General features: G+C 45.9%; 1 protein-coding gene across 1 annotated transcript; it reads right to left on the bottom strand.

Moving 5' to 3' along the window:
- Positions 1 to 5,985: 5,985 nt before the first annotated feature.
- Positions 5,986 to 6,738, bottom strand: LOC125530988. Its single transcript, XM_048695409.1, has one exon. It carries the CDS (start codon positions 6,661 to 6,663, stop codon positions 6,196 to 6,198), a length of 468 nt encoding a protein of 155 aa, XP_048551366.1. The 5' UTR covers positions 6,664 to 6,738; the 3' UTR covers positions 5,986 to 6,195.
- Between the last annotated feature and the right edge of the window lie 10,847 nt (positions 6,739 to 17,585).

Below are 17,585 nucleotides of genomic sequence, written 5' to 3'. Positions count from 1 at the left end.
GAGTACAATTTCATTGATAGGCTCCTCGAACCAATCTGAAGTTGAAGAAAATCTAGCTAACTTAGCAAGTTCATGTGCTACTCTATTTGCCTTTCTATTACAATGTTTGAATCTAGTCATGATAAAATCACATGCGTAGTGGAAGCAGTCATCGAAAATTGCCGCTGCTGCACTCGTTGACTGTCCTCCATCCTGCATGGTCTCAATCACCTCCAGATTATCTGAGTTGATGATTAGGCGATTGCACCCTGCCTTTTGCGCTAGTGTTAGTCCAAATTTGAGGGCTAAAGCTTCTGCCATCAGAACATCCGCACAATGGTCAATCTTTTCATTTCCTCCTGCAATAAACCTACCTTTGTCGTCTCACAAAACCGCCCCCATCGTACCCTTCAGCATGTCATGGTCAAAAGAGGCGTCAACATTGAGTTTCACGAAACCCCTTGGGGGACAATGCCAACCCCTTTTTTTCATGGACGCCTTTGAAGATGATGCATTTATAAAATTGTTTGTGAGGGCTATGATCCCCATTGATATCTGAGTTGCATTCTGAGTTGTTTCCTTATATCGTGGCGCCCTCTTGCTACACATTGTCCCCAGATGTATCGTGGATTCAGGGGCTACAGCCTAACCCTGTTAAAATGTTTTATTGCTGAAGTTATTATCTGGTCTTAGTAGTACATCTTATAGTAAACAGGAGATGGCACCATCATCGTGATTTTGAGTGAAATGCACTTGCAGCCTAACTGGAGATGGTACCATCCTTGTGATTTGAGTGAAATGCACTTGCAACCAAAAGGCCGAAAGGCAGGCCGGTTTGCTCTTCTATGTAAATGGCACACCTTTTCATGGCATATTGTACGAAAGACATAACCCCCACCCCTCTCTCTCCGCCATTTAGAGCAACTCCAACGGGCCGACCCAAATGGATGGCGCATTTGTCCGTTTGGGTCGGCCGCCCGGCGTCGGTCCAGTTTTGTATTTAGGTCGGTAGTGCGCCCAATGCATGGACCCATTTCATGTCCGCATTTAATTTAAAAAAAAGGTCCGCGGCCGATCATGCCAGCGGCCATGTCTCATGCCGGTATCATGCCAACGCCGGCATACAATGCCGGCTCCAAAAAATATCACCGCAGTTCATGCTGGCGCACTCGCCAGCCGGCCGACACACATGCTAGCACACACAAAAAAGGGTGGGACTTGAGTTCGACCACGCCATCGCGGCCCCCGTGGTCATGCCGGCACACCTGCCGGCATACAAAAAAGATGGCGCTCGCCGCCATAGATCACTCGTCGTCGAATTTGAGCATGTCGGCCTGCATCTTCTCGAACCACGGCCTCTTCCTTGGCGACATGGTGTTGAGATCCACCTTCATGATCTCCACCCCGGTCATCATGGTCGCGAGAGCCACTTTCTTTCGCCTTGGTCTTGGCGTTGGCGGCCTCGATCTCTAGCATCTTGGCTTTCTTCTCCGCGTCCAGCTCGAACATCTTGGCTTGCTTCTCCGCGTCCATCTCAAGCCTCCTCCTTTGGATCTCCATGAAAGCGTCCATTTGCTCCGCCGCACTCCTCCTCCCTTGAGTCTTTCTTGTTCATCATGCCCTCCATGCTTGTGATCAAGGCATTGGATGCCGCATCCCGCTTATCCTCCTTCTTGGAGTTGGTCTTCCCCTGCAGCCGTGCCGGCTCGCCCTCCCCAACCTCCTCCACGGCTTGCTTCCCCCACGCGACTTGAGGGCGGCATATTGCGCCTTGAACTTCTCCTCGTCCTTGATGACCCGAAAGCAATGGGAGAGGTTGAAGCACTTGCCATTGTGTTGAACCTTGAATGCCTCCAAAGCTTGAAATGCCTACAAAAAGAGGGCGGCTTGCAAATGAACACACAAGCATGAACTTGAAGACACAAAAAGAGGGCGGCTTGCTAGCATACCATGTCTTGCATGTCGATGCCGCTCACGGGGCGGGCCTTGATGCTCTCAAGAATGGCGCAAAACTTGTTGCACTCTTGTTGGATCACCCTCAATCGCTTGGAAATGGACACCCACCCGCGTGTGCTCATAAGTTGGTAAGGCGGAAACTTCTTGCGCTCATGAAATTCTCGGTGGACACAAATCCAAAAGGTTGAATGCTTTTGTTCGGCGCCCGTCTTGGGGTCTTGTCCAATGTCTCACCAACACTCGGAAAGAAGTTTGTTCTCGGTAGCCGTGTATGCCTTTGTGCACTTACTCTTGCGCTTCGGCTTAGAACTGGCGGCTTGGTTGGCGAGCTCGTCCTCGAACAAAGGCTCCACTTCGATGTCGCACTCGTCCTCTTCCTCTAGCCGTAGTCGTCCGGGAACTCGTGGCCGAGTGGGAAGCCGTCCAGGTCGATGCCGACCTGATCACGCATGAAGGTCGCCTGATCGGGATCATAGCCAGCGGCCGGCGTGAACGCCCCGCGGCCGTCCTGGCTTTGTGTCTCGTCGGGATCGTAGCCAGCGGCCGGCGCACCGCCCTCGAAGATGAGGTTCTGCATGTAGTCCTCGTCGCCGGCGGACGACATTCCCTCGAACAGGTTGCGGGCGTCCGGGAGCACGCCGGCCGACGTCTGTCGCGCACGTTTCCTCGCGCCGCCCGATGACGAGCCACCGGCCACCGGGGTGGCTTTGAGGTCGATGGGCGCGGGCGTGGAGGCATGCAGGTACACGTGGAAGCTGAGCATCGGGTTGCATGCCGACGCGCGAGGCGAGTCGGGCAGCACCATCCGAGGGAACGCCGATGAGCCGGTGCTGGCCGTGGCGACGACGGCGTTGAGGAGGCTGTGCTGGCTAGGGTTTAACCCTAGCATGTAGAGAGCCTCCCTCGTTAAGGCCGCGCCGCGGGCGGTGGTGACCTCTTGCTGCACGGCGGCGGCAACGGCGGCCTCATCCCTCGTGTCCGTGGCGTGCCTCCGGTCCTTCCTCTTGGCCGACTCCCTTGCCCGGTGTGCGGGGCGTCAGCGACTTCTTTGGCTTGGCCGCGGCGACGGTCTTGCGCGGGGCACGAGGCTTGCCTTTCCCGGAGGGGGCGGCGGCGCCGGACGAGGCGAGAGAGGTGAGGCTGGCGGCGGCGTCGAGGTCGATGACGTCGTCCATGGCTGGTGTGGGGCGGGAGCGCGCAGGCGGGAGGGTTTTGGGGGAAATGGTGGTGGCTGCCATCGACCGACGGGCCCGGAGAGAGGAGTAGGCGCGCACGTCCATCTCGTGTCCGCGCCGATGCAAATCCAGCTCAAAATTAGACCAGAAATGGGTCGCCATGCGGACGCCAAGCGGACGCGCGTCCGTTTGAATCGGCGCGTTGGACAGCTTTTTCTGTCTGCGCTGACCTAAACGGACATCAGCGGACGAAATGAGTCGCTCCATTGAAGTTGCTCTTACAAACCCGTTTAGAATGGACGAGTCTCCCGTCCAATAAAGAAGTCACGGTTAAAGTTCGATCACCATGTGAACCGAGCAATTCTGTAGTGTTCCAATGTGAACGTCGCTGTATCTTACTTGTTCGTCCAAGTGAAGAGATGGTACATGAAGGGGAGCTCAAACAACAAGAGGGATGCAATGAGGCCATTGAATGAGATCGCGACAGCTCAATCAAGCTGTGGTTCTCTGTCTTTGGGTAAGGATCAAGTTGAATTCCGCATCACTAGCCAAAGGATCGAATATGAGCGAGAGCAGCTCTGACATCCCCCACACAGAGTCAGCTTTCAAGGAATGATCTGCCGGGGAGTACACATTGGTAATAGTTAGGTCGAGATTGGTGGTGGTGGATGCAAGAATGGCAGTGAGAGTGAAGTGTTGGCTAGCCGAGAGTGAAGTGTTGGCTAGCCGAGGTGAGGGAGAACGATTTAGGATCTCAAGCGGTGACGATCACACTCTGCCGCTATCCACATCACATGTGGCGAAACGTTAGAGATGAGACACAAGGAAAGAGCAAAGTTTGAAGAAGTCGAGTTACCTAATGCAAGGGAAAAAAGGATTGTCAGCTAACACAATGTGACACACGATAATACATTTGTCCAGGAGCGTAGCCAGGACCTAATCTACACTGACCATGGCCTGGGGTGCGGCAACACTTTCCATTGTTTACTGTCCGTACTGTAGCACTATTCATCACTGTTGAGCAGCGTTGGTTGGGGCTTTGCAAAATCCTGACTACGCAACTATATTTGTCATCTTCTTCGAGCCCTTGCACATTCCAGACACATAAATAGTTTCAAAGGTCTCATTATCTGTTACATGAAGTCACTATTCAAGGAATGATCTTTCGGGGAGTGCACATTGGTAATTGTTAAGTCGAGGGCGGTGGTGGTGTAGGCAACGGCGATGGTGGGAGGGAAGACATATTTGCTAGCCGAGGTGATGCGAAGCATCCTTCCATCATCCCCATGGACGCTACACCAACTCATTAAGCATCACGTGGACCTATAACAAGGGCTCGAGCATGCGTCATTGAAACTAAGGTGAACTCACTCCTTCACGAGATCAATATGGACAAGAATGGAACTTGGTTGCTACCTCACCAAAATGTACTATGTATCCTTAGGTACGAAGAAGAACACTTCCAAGCAGCTGAGGAACACCACCAAGGAGGAGGAGGAACACCCCAAGACCTCAAGGAAGGAGGAAGCCAAAAGGAGCTAGTCTGCACCTCCCAGGCGACCCTGTGCCCACGGGCTCCTGAGACCCCGTGCGCACGGACTATTCAGGGAGCTGACGCTGTAGCACACCGTGCGCACGGGCGTGTACCATGCACACCGGACCCCCATGCGCACGGGCCCTTCAGGACGGACGGCTGTGAGCTGCTGTTGGACCTCCACTTCGTCTCCTTCGTCTACCTACCAATATATATATATATATTCCGTACCTAGGGTCATGTTTAGGGTTAGCAAAGTATATGAGAGATATTTAGAGAGCTTTGCTCCTCCTACCACTCCTCTTGGAGATCTAGACCTTTTAGGAGAGGATCCCTAGTGGATTTCAAGACCTTCTCTTGAAGAACACTATCATCAAGACCCCACCTCCTTAGGAGTGGGAAGAACCTTATCTTTGTGCTTATTTCCTTGGATTGTGCTTGTACTCATGTGGATCTATGTGTTAGCTATTCTAGTGGATGTATGATTGGGTTTTGTTGGAGTGAATTCCTCTTTGTGTTCTTGGTGTTCATCCCTTTCCCCACTCTAAATGTGAAAAGATCCATCTTAGGGTTCCACCCTACAACACGAGGTGAGAGAGAACATTTTAGGATATCAGATCCCGCCTTGCTATCGTCTGCATCCCGCATGGCAAATCGGAGAGATGAGAGGTAATGGAAGAGCCAAGTTTGTAGGAGTCGTGGTTGGAGATTTTCATCACCTGAATGCAAAGACAGAAGAATCGACAACTAAAACAACATCACACACGACAACACATTTCATCATCTCTCGGTGCTTGCACATTGTAGGACAAGAGGGAAATAATTTTAAAGGTCTCACTATCCATTACGCGAAGCACAACGTCACATTGTAAGAAATGATCTTCAGGGAAGTACACATTGGCAATGGTTAGGCCGAGGTCGGTGGTGGTCCCGTGGCTAACCGAGATGAGGGAGAACGGATTATGATCCACGACATGATGATCCCGTCTTGTTGCCATCCACATCACACGTGGCAAAACCGGAAAGATGAGAGGGAAGGAAAGAGCAAAGTTTGCAGGAGTAGGGGCGGGAGAGTTTCGTTACCTCGAAGCAAGTGACCCAAAGATCGGCAGCTAACACAACATGGTCACAACTCACACGAGAACTTGTCATCGTCTCCCGAGCCCTTGAGCATTCTAAGAGAACACATATAAATACTTTCAAAGGTCTCACTATTCATTGCACGAACGAGCACCAGACCTGAACTCGAAAGAAGTTTACTGTACTGTAAGTGTGGTTTCTGAGTTGAGGGATAAAAATTGGACGCTTTGAAATAACTTAACGGCTATAGGTGCACTTCGCTCGAGCAAAAGCGTTCTCTGAGGTTTATATTAGTACGCGATGATTGTTCACAGCACGATCGGTCGTAGGCTTGAGAGCTCATACAGTGGAAGTCGCCTGTAACCATTTTCCCGTCGCTCGATGATGAAACACCGATAATTTACACACTACCAGCCCGCCCCTATGGCCTAACTCTCTAGGCCCACGCAAAGCTACCCCTAATCCAGCCCATTAAGCATTCGACTTCGGCCCGCTAGCCACCTCAGCGTCACCTTGCGCGACGCCCACGCGGCGCCGCGCCACCGCGTACGCTAGCCCGAGAGCCGCCAAGACCACCACCGCGGCTCCGACGAACACGCCGGCCACCACGCCCGCACGGACAGCTCCACCACGTCGAGCCGTGTTGACGGGCGCCACGCCCCCTTCCTCGTGGTCGGCCCTCGCCACGCTCGCCGCGGACGCGCCGGCGCCCCGGACCACCGACCCCCTTGGCTGCCCGCGCGGCGCGAGCTCGGGGGCGCCGGCCACGCGCTGGGCGTGCTCACTGGGGTGGAAGAAGTCGTACGCCGCCGGGGACAGTGCCAGCGGGCTCTCGAACGGCAGCCCGTGCGGGTGCGCTTCCACCGGGCGCCTCTCCTGCGCCTCCCCGGTCGGCAGGATCAGGAGAGAGAGCACCACCACCAGCGCCGCCATCGCCATGGTTTTTAGCCAAGCTGCGTGATCTTGCAGGTCACATGAGTGTGCAGTATGTGTCTTGCGCACCCCTTGTGTTTATATAGACGATGAGCTAGCTAGGTGGAACTGGAAGAGGTACGCAAGCGAGCAAGCAAAGGCTGTGAGGCTTTGCTTCCACGTCAATTCTCGTAGTGGCGAGGCGAAAGGGGAGCAGAATGATGAGGAGGCGCGGAGCGATGGAATGATGTATCGGCCTCTTTGATCAGCTTTACGAATGCAGGGGATGTCCATTAGGTTGTCCAATGCACCATAGGATATGATCGAGAGTGAGACACAAACCTTAACTAATGTTTGTTTACTGAGACTGGCTAGAGGCTCAATGATAGCTTTCCCAACAAGTATTTCAGAACACTGTTTATTTTACTGGACGCCTTTCAAGCAGCTTTCCGTTTGCTTTACGTGCGCTTTCGGGCTACTAATGATGGATGCATCCTTTCCCTCGCAGATATACAAACCGACCAAGAACTTGCATAGATAGGTAGAGATATACTCTTTTTTTTTTGCGGGTGAGAGATATACTCTTATATACTTACTATACTAACATCATATATTCATATTCGATCAAAACTGCATGAGATATGAATTTATGTCTGAAATGCTAATTAAATCACCCAGCTTCATCCTCATACCACCCTGAAAAGTCAGAAACATACACAATCGATTTCCTGAAAGGCTCCTTTCGCCTGCAGGCTGCAGAAGTGAAGCAGGGGCATGATTTGCAGCCCCCGATCCGTCGTCGTCGCGGCCCATCCAGCGGTGCCGGATGGTCGATACGTACTCAAGAGCAAGACGCACGCACCGGCGAGGAACGGGAGCAATTGAACAGGCGTGCGAGCGGTGCCTCCATGCCCCCACGTTACCGTCGCCTTTACTCATCCATCTTTAATTTCCACGCAGGTGAATGGTGCCTGCGGCCACGGGGGGACCGTGCATCCCCAGATGCTATCATACAGAACCTGCATGAATGTACTGTGTAGTAATCACTTTGGAGGGCCGGGATCACGAACATAATTTCGAAAACTTGCGGTTCAAAGGCGCGGGTAGTCGCCTCGCCTGGTTGCCGGGAGCCGGCCATTCAACCGTATCCTCTAAATCTTCGTTAGGTCCGGCCATTTTTATTTCAAATACATATTAATATTAAACTAGTCATAATAGAAGTAACAAAATGATGTGATAAATAATTAAAGAAAAGAGAGACAAATAGAGTAACATAATATGCTACCATCACATAGCGCTTCGCAATAAAAAATGACTCTACAAAGTAATAAATGAAAATATTTTTTTCCATGTTTATGACACTACGCATTATGAAGTATGTATGTTACTAGTCTAAATTACTCCCAACTATGACTAGACATAGAGCAAGTTAAAGCATGGTTTTCATTGCACCAGATCACAATTAAAAAAAAAGACGGACATACATAGTATTTACATATGCCCGATCAATAACTATCAGTCCGGCAGTCCGTGCAAAAAAACCCGGCATTTTTGCCCCGCTAGACCAGATATCCGAGCCTCGACGCTCACTTTGCCACCGACTCCTCCTCACCGTTCACCTCCTCAGATGTCTACGGCTCGGCCGACAAGCGCTCCAACATCCTACATGAACGGCTTGCATGTTCATTAGTGCATCGTCAACCAACTCGTCCATCTTCATGGTCAACATCTTCATACCCTCTGAAGCTCCCCGAGCCCAACCCTCCTTGAGCTTAAGTTTCTTCTCGGGCGTCGCCATCAAGATGTTAAACCTCTTGGCCTTCATTCTCTCCTTCATGTCAGAACACTTGACACACATCTCCTCCTTCTTCACCAAGATGTCCTCGAACCTCTCTGTCATCTTGGCCGCTGCCCCGTCTCACTTCTCCTCCTCATCCCACTTCTTTATGCAGAAACCTTCTTCTAACCTTTTTGGATGATTCTTTTGTTGGGGCGGTTGGATTAGCCGCTTCTTGCTCGGCGCCGACGCCGGCGGTCTTGATGGAGTTGGTAATGGATCCACTTGGGTTGCCCATTCAAATTCAACTAACCATGCATGAGGACGAATCTCCTCTTCTCCACCTTCAAGAACAAGTTGCATGCACAAGAGGGCTAAAAACATTGTTAACTAGCTATATATGCGGCCAAATGACAACACATAGAGCATATCCGATCAACAAGTTGCATATCCGGCCAGATGACCAACTCGGTTGGCCACCGACTGATTAGTTGTTTCAAATGGCCGCCATACCTGCTCACAACCTCTTGAATCATGTATAATTGATGGTTGAGCAACTTGATCCCACGATTGCGGATGAGCTCGTTGCGGTAGGGGTCAAAATTCTTGTGTTCATGGAACCAGTATGAATGTTAGCCCAAAATATTGCGCCTTTTTGCTTCCTGCCATGGATCAGATCGATGCCAGTGGCCAACTGCGCATCCCAGAACAACTAGTCCTCCTACATGTTGAAGCTTTCTCCTCTAGCCCTCTTCTTTGGATCGGTCTCAAATTCCTCTGGATTAAGGTCATTGTCACTGTCGTGCTCCGATTGGCCAGTGTACATTGACGGTGCAATATACCGGGGGTGGCCTCTCAAAGGGGAACCCTACAGCTAGGCTAACACGAGGCCCATTCGACCCAGGTAGAGCCTGACAACAGTAGGGATCCCAGAGGCCGAGATAGAGCTCGGGGACCATCTTGGTGAGAAAGCTGGGATGGCAGCGGCATGAGGTCATATGAACCCAATGTACACCTAAGCCATATAATCTATATAAGGCGGGTCTAGGGATAGCCATTCACATCTAAATCCGTAGTCCATACTCTCTGTAGTTTATACACCATCGACATTGAAATCCCTTGCTCGAGTGATACGTCCATTTTGCATCATGTTTTCCTACTGTTATTTATAATGCTTTAGAGTTATATTCCACTTTATGATGCAATTTTAATGCCTTTTCTCTCTTAATTTGCAAGATGCATCACAAGAGGGAGATTACCGACAACTGGAATTCTGAGCTTGAAAAAGTTACAATAGAGATAGCTATTCTCCAGAGCTCCAAATGACCTGAAAATTTACAGAGAATTATTCTGGGATGTATACAAATACTGGAAGAAAGAAGTACCAGAGAAGAACCTCAGTGAGGCCACAAGCCATGGGGCACGCCCTACCCCTCAGAACACGCCCAGGTGGTTTGTGGGCCCCGCGGAGGTCCACTGCTGCCCATCTTCCCATATATGAAGCCATTTACTCTAGAAAAAAATAAAGAGAAGACTTTCAGTACCTTCCGTCGTTGTCTCGAGGTGGAACCAGAGGCGAAGCACTTTTGCTCCCCAGTGGAGCGATTCTGCCGGGGAAACTTCCCTCAAGGAGAGATAAATCAAAGCCATCGTCATCACCAACGTTGTTAGGGCATATTTCACTCTTAGTGGTTTTGGTGATTGATTACATTGCGTTTTGTGGACTAACAATGTGCATTGAGTATTTCAGAGATTATGATAAATGGCATGAGACGGTTTATTTCCCCTCGGTGGTTAAGAGTGAAGACGGTTATTTTCCAATGATTTCTTTTTGGTGGATTTGAGTCGTAGGAAAACCGTACTATTAAGAGGGGGTCTGCAGTGGAATGGTTAGGGAATCAACACATACTTATTTCCTTTGCGCCCTCCTTTCCTTCCCGGCAACATGGAGTTCCTGCCATGTTTTCTGCATGAGCTTCCTTGAGGTGCCCAAGCGGTAGTACCGCCCCTGGCAGCGGTAGTACCGCCTAATGAGGTACTACCGTAGTCTAGTTCTGCTATATCTCTGCTTGTGTTTGAGCTTCTGTTGCCCTTCCCGTTTTGACAGTGGTAAAGTGTGGTTGTACTGACTCAAGCGGTAGTACCATTTAGTGCGGTGTTGCCATTCCTACTACCATTGGCACTACCTGCTACTTGTGAGTTGCATTGGGATTTCCTCGAAAAGGAGAGGATGACACGGTATAGTAGAGATAAGTATTTCCCTCAGTTAAGAACCAGGGTTATCAATCCAGTAGGAGAACCACGTGAAACCTCGTTAGAAGCACCTACACACAGAAGAGAAAATACATTCACCCAACTTGCTTGCTCATGAAGACCTAGGGCAATTTGAGGAAGCCCATCGTTGGAATATACAAGCCAAGTTCTATAAGGAAAACTTCCCACTAGTATATGAAAGTGACAACATAGGAGACTCTCTATCATGAAGATCATGGTGCTACTTTGAAGCACAAGTGTGGTAATAGGATAGTAGCATTGCCCCTTCTCTCTTTTTCTCTCATTTTTTTGTTTTTTTGTTTTTTTGGCCTTCTCTTTTTTTGGCCTTTCCTTTGTTTTTTATTTCCTCACATGGGACAATGCTCTAATAATGAAGGTCATCATACTTTTATTTACTTTACAACTCAAGAATTACAACACTTAGAACAAAATATGACTCTATATGAATGCCTCCGGCGGTGTACCGGGATGTGCAATGAATCAAGAGTGACATGTATGAAAGAATTATGAACGGTGGCTTTGCCACAAATACGATGTCAACTACATGATCATGCAAAGCAATATGACAATGATGGAACGTGTCATAATAAACAGAACGGTGGAGTTGCATGGCAATATATCTCGGAATGGCTATGGAAATGCCATAATAGGTAGGTATGGTGGCTGTTTTGAGGAAGGTATATGGTGGGTGTATGGTACCGGCGAAATTTGCGCGGTACTAGAGAGGCTAGCAATGGTGAGGGTGAGAGTGCATATAATCCATGGACTCAACATTAGTCATAAAGAACTCACATACTTATTGCAAAAATCTATTAGTCATCGAAACAAAGTACTAAGCGCATGATCCTAGGGGGATAGATTGGTAGGAAAAGACCATCGCTCGTCCCCGACCGCCACTCATAAGGAAGACAATCAATAAATAAATCATGCTCCGACTTCATCACATAACGGTTCACCATACGTGCATGCTACGAGAATCACAAACTTTAACACAAGTATTTCTACAATCCAAAATTACTCACTAGCATGACTCTAATATCACCATCTTTATATCTCAAAACAATCATAAGGAATCAAACTTCTCATAGTATTCAATGCACTTTACATGAAAGTTTTTATTATATCCCTCTTGGATGCCCATCATATTAGGACTAAATTTATAACCAAAGCAAATTACCATGCTGTTTAGAGACTCTCAAAGTAATATAAGTGAAGCATGAGAGTTCAACAATTTCTTCAAAATAAAACTACCGTCGTGCTCTAAAAAGATATAAGTGAAGCACTAGAGCAAATGACAAACTACTCCAAAAGATATTAACAAAGATCAATGAGTAGTCGAATAATTATGTAACCATGTGAAGACTCCCTCTCATAAATAAAATTTCAGATCTTAATTACTTTATTCAAACAGCAAGCAAAACAAAATAAAATGGCATTGCAAGGATAGCACATATCATGTGAAGAGGCAAAAACTTAGGCTCAACCAAAACTGACCGATAGTTGTTGAAGAAGAAAGGTGGGATGCCCACCGGGGCATCCCAAGCTTAGATGCTTGAGACTTCTTGAAATATTAATTAGGGATGCCTTGGGCATTCCCGAGCTTGAGCTTTTGTGTCTCCTTAATTCCTTTCATATCGCGGTTTCCCTAATTCTTAAAAACTTCATCCATGCAAAACTCAACAAGAACTCATGAGATAAGTTAGCATAAATCCATGCATAAACCTTATCATTATGTACTATAGAAAATCACTAAAATTATTATTTTATATTGCCTACTAAATGCCTCTGCATATTTAACACTCCTATCCTCAAATAGAATCAGTAAACAAGCAAACATATGCAAACAATACAATCATAACAGCAATCTGTCTAAACATGATAGTTTGTAAAGAATGCAAGAGGAATCATACTTTTTTAACTCCAAAAATTCTGAAAAATTACCACACTGTAGATAATTTTGTGTTACTCATTTTGTAAAAATTTCAATATTTTATCATGTTCTGACTATTCACCAATATTCAAAACATAACAACAAACTTTCTGTTTTAAAATAGCAACATATAGACTTGAAAAATAAGCATGTGGTAAAGGCTATACTTGACCTTTTTATTGAACTAAAAGATGCAAAACATTACTCTAAATACCAGCAAGCAAATCCTAATAAAAATGACGCTCCAAGCAAAACACATATCATGTGCGAATAAAAACATAGCTCCAAGTAAGGTTGCCGATGAACGAAGACGAAAGAGGGGATGCCATCCGGGGCATCCCCAAGCTTAGGCTCTTGGTTATCCTTGAATATTACCTTGGGGTGCCTTGAGCATCCCCAAGCTTAGGCTCTTGCCATACCTTGTTCCGTAGTGCATCGAATCTTTACCCAAAACTTGAAAACTTCACAACACAAAACTTAACAGAAAACTCGTGAGCTCCGTTAGTATAAGAAAATAAATCACCACTTTTGGTACTGTTGTGAACTCATACTTTATTTATATTTATGTAATATCTACTGTATTACAACTTCTCCATGGTTTATACCCGCCGATACTACTCATAGATTCCTCAAAATAAGCAAAGAACACATAGAAAACAGAATCTGTCAAAAAAGAACAATCTGTAGTAATCTGTAACTCTCGAATACTTCTGTAACTCCAAAAATTATGAAAAATTAGGAAAAACCTGGGAAATTTGTATATAAATATTATGCAAAAAGAATCAGTATTTTATCACGCTTTTGTTAAAAATGAGAATTGTTTTCCTGAGCGCAAAAATATCTGTTTTTCGGCAAGATCAAATCAACTATCACCATAGATCATCTCAAAGGTATTACTTGTCACTTTATTGAAATGAAAGCTATAAAACATGATTACCACAGTAGCATAATCATGTGAAAACACAAAAACAGTAGGGGTAAATGTTGGGTTGTCTCCCAACAAGCGCTTTTCTTTAATGCCTTTCTAGCTAGGCATGACGATTTCAATGATGCTCGCATAAAAGATAGGATTTGAAACATAATGGGAGCATCATGAAGAATATGACTAGCAAATTTAAGTATAACCCACTTCCTATGCATAGGGATTTTGTGAGAAAACAAATTATGGGAACAAGAATCTACTAGCGTAGGAAGGCAAAACAAGCATAACTTCAAGATTTTGAACACATAGAGAGGAAACTTGATATTATTGCAACTCCTACAAGCATATATTCCTCCCTCATAATAATTATCAGTAGCATCATGAATGAATTCAACAATATAACCATCACATAAAGCATTCTTTTCATGATACATAAGCATAGAAATTTTACTACTCTCCACATTAGCAAAATTCTTCTCATTCGGACTAGTGGGAGTAAACTCAACAAAATAGCTATCATGTGAGGCATAATCCAATTGAAAATTAAAATCATGATGACAAGTTTCATGGTTATCATTATTATTTATAGCATACATGTCATCACAATAATCATCATAGATAGCAACTTTGTTCTCATAATCAATTGGAACCTCTTCCAAAATAGTGGATTCATCACTAAATAAAGTCATGACCTCTCTAAATCCACATTCATCAACATAATCATCATAAATAGGAGGCATACTATAATCATAATAAACTTGCTCATCAAAACTTGGGGGACAAAAATCATCTTCATCAAACATAGCATCCCCAAGCTTGTGGCTTTTCATATCATTAGCATCATGGATATTCAAAGAATTCATACTAACAACATTGCAATAATGCTCATCATTCAAATATTTAGTGCCAAAACTTTTAATGCATTCTTCTTTTAACACTTTGGCACAATTATCGGAATCCTTATTTTCACGAAAGACATTAAAAAGATGAAGCATATGAGGCAACCTCAATTCCATTTTTTGTAATATTCGTTTATAGACTAAACTAGTGATAAACAAGAAACTAATGATTCAATTGCAAGATCTAAAGATATACCTTCAAGCACTAACCTCCCCGGCAACGGTGCCAGAAAAGAGCTTGATGTCTACTACGCAACCTTCTTGTAGACTCATGTTGGGCCTCCAAGCGCAGAGTTTTGTAGGACAGTAGCAAATTTCCCTCAAGTGCATGACCTAAGGTTTATCAATCCGTGGGAGGCTTAGGATGAAGATGGTCTCTCTCAAACAACCCTGCAAACAAATAACAAATAGTCTCTTGTGTCCCCAACACACCCAATACAATGGTAAATTGTATAGGTGCACTAGTTCGGCGAAGAGATGGTGATACAAGTGCAATATGGATGGTAGATATAGATTTTTGTAATCTGAAATTATAAAAACAACAAGGTAACTAGTAGTAAAAGTGAGTGAAAACGGTATTGCAATGCTTAAAAACAAGGCCTAGGGTTCATACTTTCACTAGTGCAAGTTCTCTCAACAATGATAACATAATTAAATCATATAACAATCCCTCAACAGGCAACAAAGAGTCACTCCAAAGTCACTGATACGTTCATTTTGCATCATGCTTTTATATTGATGTTTAATGCATTATGGGCTGTTATTACACATTATATCACAATACTTATGTCTATTCTCTCTTATTTTATAAGGTTTACATGAAGAGGGAGAATGCCGACAGCTGGAATTCTGGACTAGAAAGGAGCAAACATTAGAGACCTATTCTACACAACTCCGAAAGTCCTGAAACTTCACTGAGCATGTTTTTGAAATATATAAAAAAATATTGGACGAAGAAAGTACCAGAGGGGGGCCACCAGCCAGCCACAAGGGTGGAGAGCGCGCCCTACCCCCTGGGCACGCCCCCGACCTTGTGGGCCCCCTGGCAGGCCTCCGGTGCCCATCTTTGTCTATATGGTATCTTTCACCCTGGAAAAAATCAAAAGGAAGCTTTCAGGGCGAAGCGTCACCATCTCGAGGCGGAACCTGGGCGGAACTAATCTAGGGCTCCGGCGGAGTCGTTCTGCCGGGGAAACATCCCTCCGGGAGGGGGAAATCGTCGCCATCATCATCACCATCGACCCTCTCATCGAGAGGGGGTCAATCTCCATCAAAATCTTCACCATCACCATCTCCTCTCAAACCCTAGTTCGTCTCTTGTATCCGATCTTTGTCTCAAAACCTCAGATTGGTACCTGTGGGTTGCTAGTAGTGTTGATTACTCCTTGTAGTTGATGCTAGTTGGTTTATCCGGTGGAAGATTATATTTTTAGATCCTTAATGATAATTAATACTCCTCTTACTATGATTATGAATATATTTTGTGAGTAGTTACGTTTGTTCCCGAGGACATGGGAGAAGTGTTGTTATAAGTAATCATGTGAATTTGGTAATCATTCGATATTTTGATGAGATGTATGTTGTCTCTCCTCTAGTGGTGTTATGTGAACATCGACTACATGACACTTCACCATTATTTGGGCCTAGGGGAAGGCATTAGGAAGTAATAAGTAGATGATGAGTTGCCAGAGTGACAGAAGCTTAAACCCTAGTTTATGCGTTGCCTCGTAAGGGGCTGATTTGGATCCATATGTTTCATGCTATGGTTAGGTTTACCTTAATTCTTCTTTCGTAGTTGCGGATGCTTGTGAGAGGGGTTAATCATAAGTAGGAGGTGGTCTAAGGAAGGGCATGATAACCCACAAGTATAGGGGATCGCAATAGTTTTTTAGGGTAGAGTATTCAACCCAAATTTATAGATTTGACACAAGGGGAGCCAAAGAATATTTGAAGGTATTAGCAGCTGGGTTGTCAATTCAACCACACCCAGAGATTAATTATCCGCAGCGAAGTGATCAGTAGCAAAGTAGTATGATAGTTTTGATGGTAGTAGCAGCAGTAACGGTAATGGTAACAGTGATAGCAATAATTTTGTCGCAAGTGTAACAGTAACAATAGCGGTAGTAACTTAGCAAGAACAATATAGGATAAATTCGTGGGCATTGGATCGGTGACTTGTTGGATGATATTCATCATGAGACAGTTATAACCTAGGGCGATACGGCACTAGCTCCAGTTCGTCAATATAATGTAGGCATGTATTCCGTAAATAGTCATACGTGCTTATGGAAAGAACTTGCATGACATCTTTTGTCCTACCCTCCCGTGGCAGTGGGGTCCATATTGGAAACTAAGGGATATTAAGGCTTCCTTTTAATAGAGAACCGGAACAAAGCATTAACACATAGTGAATACATGAACTCCTCAAACTACGGTCATCACCGGGAGAAGTCCCGGTTATTGTCACTCCGGGGTTGCCGGATCATAACACGTAGTAGGTGACTATAACTTGCAAGATCGGATCTAGAACATGGATATAATGGTGATAACATAAATGGTTCAGATCTGAAATCATGGCAACTGGGCCCAAAGTGACAAGCATTAAGCATGGAAAAGTCATAGCAACATCATTCTTAGAACATAGTTGTGACGCCCCCGATTCAATCGTACACTAATCATACACGCAAACGTGTACGATCAAGATCAGGGACTCACGGGAAGATATGACAACACAACTCTACAAATAAAATAAGTCATACAAGCATCATATTACAAGCCAGGGTCCTCGAGGGCTCGAATACAAGAGCTCGATCATAGACGAGTCAGCGGAAGCAACAATATCTGAGTACAGACATAAGTTAAACAAGAGTTTGCCTTAAGAAGGCTAGCACAAACTGGGATACAGATCGAAAGAGGCGCATGCCTCCTGCCTGGGATCCTCCTAAACTACTCCTGGTCGTCGTCAGCGGGCTGCACGTAGTAGTAGGCACCTCCCGAGTAGTAGTAGTCGTCATCGACAGTGGCGTCTAGCTCCTGGACTCCATCGTCTGGTCATAGCAATCGAGTATAGAAAGGGGGAAAAGAGGGAGCAAAGCAACCGTGAGTACTCATCCAAAGTACTCGCAAGCAAGGAGCTACACTACATAT

The sequence above is a fragment of the Triticum urartu genome, chromosome 1 (assembly GCF_003073215.2).
Source record: "Triticum urartu cultivar G1812 chromosome 1, Tu2.1, whole genome shotgun sequence".
Classification (NCBI taxonomy): Eukaryota; Viridiplantae; Streptophyta; class Magnoliopsida; order Poales; family Poaceae; genus Triticum; species Triticum urartu.
Note: the sequence above shows the minus strand (reverse complement) of the source record. Positions and strands in the feature narration are given on the sequence as shown.

What these genes read in the sequence shown, in the direction of transcription:
- LOC125530988 (XM_048695409.1), bottom strand. Translation starts at nt 6,663, where the DNA reads ATGGCGATGGCGGCGCTGGTGGTGGTGCTCTCTCTCCTGATCCTGCCG.